Raw genomic sequence first — 4960 nt, forward strand, 5'->3', positions numbered from 1 at the left:
CAATGTCGTTTGATGCATAGAGAAAAGTAATACATAGGAAATAGAGAACCCTCTCTGTCAAATTTTTGAGCCTACTAATTGACAGCCTGGTGTTAAATTCCCTGTACTTAACCTACGTACGTAACGCTCACATACATACATAGTACACGCACACATACATACATAAAGTCCACGCACACATACACACAGTTCACGCACACATAGGCCCTCATAACCTTCAAAGAATTTTTGTTTTTATGATGTACAATGTAGAATTTTTTCAAATCCATTATTTTGAAAATATTTATCTTTATGGTGTACGTATTGTATTATTTTCAAAACAATGGATTTGGAAAAATTCTACATTGCACATGGAAATGCAAATAAGTAAACAAAAACTTTTGAATTTAATAATTTTACTTTATTTATGAACACACAATATTATACACCAAAAGCGTCTTTTCGCAAAGTTTTCAACAACACTAAAAAGCATTTGCACATTGAGAAAACTCAGATCACTTGTGAACATAACAGAAAGTTTCTTCGCGATTCACGAAGGAACGAACAAAACTCCGATGAATCAGAACAGCAGCAGGTACGAAAGAATGAACTTGAATTTGACTCGACGACTCTTCAATACTTTAATAGGGCCACAGAAAACTTAAATGATGGCTAAGAAAACAAGAATGCATTTAACATAACAAAAACAACACCGGCCATTTTGGAGGAAAAACAAAGTTGCCATATGTTAAATAGTAATTTCTACTACTCTATTATGTAAATTATAACAAAAATGTCAATGTTCAGTTTTAAATTAAAACAAATTAATTTCATTAAAAAAAAGTTTTCACATTGTAATTAACAATATTCTCAAATATATTTTAATTAAGAAAAAAATGAAAATATGAAGGAAACAGGAGCAGCGACATCTAGAGCGTTTTAGGGTAGTTAAAAAGTATTTGAATTTATTCACCGATGTCGCTGTTTGGAAACAAGTTTCACTTCGATGACCGTTGTATGGAAGTTTCCACACCCTGGTTTGATGTCTGTCTGTTTTCTTGCCTGTGTCATTGATTCCTTCTAAATATTTTTATTTCTATTTAAATTGATTTAATCAACTGGGGAAATGAGCCTCAATAATTCATCTCAAAATGATACCAATAAAGAGTACACTACTATTAATATTTACGACAAGGAAGACCGAAGAATATCCAGAACAGATATGAATATGTTAATAATGAACTACTTGGTAACAGGTATGTACACCATTAATTAAAAATCCAAAGAATGCTACTGCCTAATTAGCTTAGGCACTTTTCAAATAATTATTAAGATCAGGTTAAGGAAATCCCATGTATTCATTCAAGCTATGTAACATAAGAGTGCTCCAAACAAAGGATTTTTTTCTTGTGACCAGAATGCCATCTGAATCTGATCTCGCTTAGATTTTTTAGCAATATGATTCAGCAGATACATTGTACTTTTTCTATGATTGTCAGGCTTAAAATAAAACTACAAACACTTGTTATGTGTCTAGTCCATTTTTACACTACTCTATTTATTTATTGAATTGTCACTGTCCATAGAGGGTTTCAAAGAGGCAGCCCTGAAGTTCCAACAAGAGGCTGGTTTGCAAGAGCCCGCCCTCTGCAGCTCCCTCGACGAGCGAATCATGATCCGGGAGGCGGTGCAGGGCGGCCGCATTCCTGAAGCGATCGCAATGGTCAACGCACTTCATCCTGAGTTATTGGACAACGATAGATATTTGTATTTCCATTTGCAGGTATGCTAAAAACATTTCATATTCATTTTATTTTCAAAAAGTTGTAATGAATGTTCTAACCATTATTTTGTATTCTATACAGCAATTGCAGCTTTTAGAGCTGATTCGGGCTGGAAGAGCAGAGGAAGCACTGGCGTTTGCTAGCGCCACGCTAGCAGAAGCCGGTGCTAATGACAGCAACGCCCTGACAGAACTCGAGCGTTCACTTGCACTACTCGCCTTTCCGGATCCTCACGCTTCGCCGTTTGCTGACTTGTTACTGCCATCCCATAGTCAAAAGGTACATCATTTTGTCTATAACTTAATCATGACCATGACAAGTTTCACAGAAAATAATTAACTTTTAATCAGAAACTTTTCAGATACCCTCATAATATCTTTGATTGCAGATTGCCAGCGAATTAAATGCAGCAATACTGAAGATGGAAAACCAAGAATACACTCATCCCAAGCTGTGCAGCCTCCTAAGAATGATCCTGTGGTCCCAAAGTGAACTCGACAAGCATAACATCAAGTACCCCAAAATGACTGATCTCGCAAACGCAACTATAGAACAGCCTAAATGATTTAGGGGATAGCTGACAGTTGATACTGTTAATGGTGTTCTTAATGATCAACTGGTTTAGTTTTCAAACATTCTCTCTCTACACTACATGTTGCAAGAAATTTTCATTCACTTATGAACATGTGATGAAATATTGCATAATAGCCATTGATGATATGACAAATTATATCTTTCAGATTGTTATGTTGACCTTTGAAATTCCATGTAAGTATTTTACCAATCAAAAGAACACCATTAATCTGTTTTCTGAGATACATTATTATGATAAGAATTTCTGATAATTTTGTCAATGGTATTTTTTGTTGCATCTCAAGTGGAAGTTTAAAGCAATAAATCCAGGTAAATAAATTCCACTTGGGGAATGATAACTGAATTTTTATTTACAGTAATAAAAACCTGGAGAAATATGGTCTCCTTCACAAAAATAATTTGCTCTCTTGCTGCAATAGATAAATACCATGTGATTGTCAGGACTGTGAGAAAAGTTAGGATTAATTAAAATAAACGTTTTATGCTGATAAATATGTATGTTTTTAATTAAGTATTAAAAGATTCAGTACATCCACAAGTTTCTAGTTATATTTTTACTGAAACAACAATTTATTATAAAGTGTTCATCATGTAGATACAAGTTTCATTTTAATCAGCAAATGAAATAATCTCTGTACCTATAGTTAAGAATTTTATATTGTATGTAATATTTAGAAATAAAAGTTACTAGAAATAAAATTATTTGTGTGATTTAATTGTCGCTTTCACAATCCTATCAACTAATTTAAGTTCAATGAATGCTATCATATTTCTTTTTGTTGAATTTGGGAAACATTTTATACAGCTTCGAGTCACTTTTTCTTGATTTACTAGTTATTTCATTGTATGGTATTTGTCACCAGCCCAGTACATAGTCCAGGGCCTTGGAGATGATACCCGTAGAGCGTTGGGGCACTGGCGCGGACGGGATCGGCGTCGGGCACAGCGACCGCGCGCCAGTCATTGGCCTGAAACAATTTTAGTAGAAAATATATTTTGTTTATTGATAACAAGCATTACTTAGGCTCTACCTGTGAAAACATGTTAATAGTCTAAAATGTTTGTCCACATAGTTTATACACTGTATTGTTTTCCTTGTAAAATAAAATAAATAACACTTATTCAACATCTCTTCCAAATCTCTCACAATTTTGGGTAACTTTATCAATAACATTCAGATCATAGTTATCAATAAAGATTACCTTAGTAGGTTATTTAGGTTTATTCTTTACAGTGACAATACTTTTAGGGAGGGTGTTATTTTTTCAAATGAATGATGGTGCATATTGTTAATAATACCTTTCAGGTGATGCTAACCCAGGACTGGCCACGCTCATCCGTGGCACCTCCCGGCACTCCATCACTCCCACCATGATCCCGGGCAGCACCTGTCTGCCACTAAGGGTCATTGCCCTCTCCTTCTCTGCTCGGGTCGCATATCTGACGTGTGCCCAGTTCCCTTGGGTGGGGTATTGTTTATCTGTATAAAAATAAACAGATATTTGTATAAAAAAGAAGCATTTACATACACTTATATTTCAAAATTGTAACTCATGATTAATTCAAAATATTGTTATTGATCTTACCAAGAATTGCTCCACAATTGCTGAACCTAGCTAAAACAGTGTTTGCTGCATTTGGAGGGAAACCAAAAATGGTGACCCAATATTCATCCTGTTCCTGGCACCCATCTTGCCACGCATTTGCTAGGGATTGATTCACAGATGCATTCATGTTATTTACATAGGAGTTCTGCATCATTGAATTGTTATTGCCATATCCTAGAAAGCTGTGGTCTTGGTATGCAGATTTGTTAGGCTCATTACTCTTTATAGTGTCAAATAAGTCTTCTATAGGAGGACCATTAGGCTTGCTTGAATATGAGATATTGGGTGATGTAGGCATGTTAGAATAAGCATTTTGTTGGTTGAAAATAGCCTGCTGGTGCATCGTGAAGTTCTGTCTATACATTTTTTGCTCTGGAGTCGATGTCTGAGTCGGGCTGGTCGGAGATCCTAGAAACAAGTTTAATTTAAGAGGTTGTTCTAAATGTATTACTTAATTAGCATCTCAATTTTTTTGTGTTTTAGTGAATTTCCAGCTTACCAAAAGCAAGACTGCGTCCTTTTGTGGGCGATAAACTATTTGTTCGAGGAGTTGTTGGTGGATTTATTTCACCCAAAAGGAAAGGCGGTAAATATCCCACGTTTGGGCTTCCTGATGGGGAATGTGGTGGGCTGCCCAGCGTCATAGGCTCCATTTTATACAATTAACTATTTAAAACCTAAATAACTATTAATCTAAGATCAGCACTGCTGGTTAAATTATTTTTATGATTTTTAAAACAAAGTACGTTTTAAGCAGCTGACAGCATAGAGAAAAGTAATGAACATGTCTCCAACTTCCTCATTGGCCCTAGAGCAATTCCAAGTATACCATCAATAAAAGCCTAATTAGAGTCATCAAACCTCTCAGTCATTCAATTAGAGCCATTAGAACTTCATAACTATGAGTTGTTTTCTATGTGTAAGCTGAGGACACGTGTCTCCAGCTGACACATCTGTATCTTCGTAAATATTTATGCTACGATAATGTATTATACC

The 4960-nt window shown here is 35.2% G+C and overlaps 2 protein-coding genes across 2 annotated transcripts; one reads left to right on the forward strand and one right to left on the reverse strand.

Moving 5' to 3' along the window:
• Positions 1 to 1028: 1028 nt before the first annotated feature.
• LOC135071265 (glucose-induced degradation protein 8-B homolog) lies at positions 1029 to 3059 on the forward strand. The gene is made up of 4 exons (XM_063965056.1): positions 1029 to 1235; positions 1566 to 1762; positions 1845 to 2042; positions 2152 to 3059. Exons 1-4 carry the CDS (start codon positions 1106 to 1108, stop codon positions 2326 to 2328), a joined length of 702 nt encoding a protein of 233 aa, XP_063821126.1. The 5' UTR covers positions 1029 to 1105; the 3' UTR covers positions 2329 to 3059.
• LOC135071264 (nucleoporin Nup35) lies at positions 3052 to 4709 on the reverse strand. Its single transcript, XM_063965055.1, has 4 exons — positions 4464 to 4709; positions 3944 to 4372; positions 3657 to 3837; positions 3052 to 3325 (listed from the first exon to the last, which is right to left on the reverse strand). The coding sequence occupies exons 1-4, from the start codon at positions 4615 to 4617 to the stop codon at positions 3214 to 3216; spliced, it is 876 nt and encodes a 291-aa protein (XP_063821125.1). The 5' UTR covers positions 4618 to 4709; the 3' UTR covers positions 3052 to 3213.
• Positions 4710 to 4960: the final 251 nt, after the last annotated feature.

Source organism: Ostrinia nubilalis, chromosome 4 (assembly GCF_963855985.1).
Source record: "Ostrinia nubilalis chromosome 4, ilOstNubi1.1, whole genome shotgun sequence".
Classification (NCBI taxonomy): domain Eukaryota; kingdom Metazoa; phylum Arthropoda; class Insecta; order Lepidoptera; family Crambidae; genus Ostrinia; species Ostrinia nubilalis.

What these genes read in the sequence shown, in the direction of transcription:
- LOC135071265 (XM_063965056.1), top strand. Translation starts at nt 1,106, where the DNA reads ATGAGCCTCAATAATTCATCTCAAAATGATACCAATAAAGAGTACACT. An exon ending in AATGAACTACTTGGTAACAG is followed by an intron (nt 1,236 to 1,565) that starts GTATGTACACCA and finishes CACTGTCCATAG; the next exon opens with AGGGTTTCAAAGAGGCAGCC. An exon ending in ATTTGTATTTCCATTTGCAG is followed by an intron (nt 1,763 to 1,844) that starts GTATGCTAAAAA and finishes TATTCTATACAG; the next exon opens with CAATTGCAGCTTTTAGAGCT.
- LOC135071264 (XM_063965055.1), bottom strand. Translation starts at nt 4,617, where the DNA reads ATGGAGCCTATGACGCTGGGCAGCCCACCACATTCCCCATCAGGAAGC. An exon ending in CAATTGTGGAGCAATTCTTG is followed by an intron (nt 3,838 to 3,943) that starts GTAAGATCAATA and finishes ATTTTTATACAG; the next exon opens with ATAAACAATACCCCACCCAA. An exon ending in GGGTTAGCATCACCTGAAAG is followed by an intron (nt 3,326 to 3,656) that starts GTATTATTAACA and finishes AAATTGTTTCAG; the next exon opens with GCCAATGACTGGCGCGCGGT.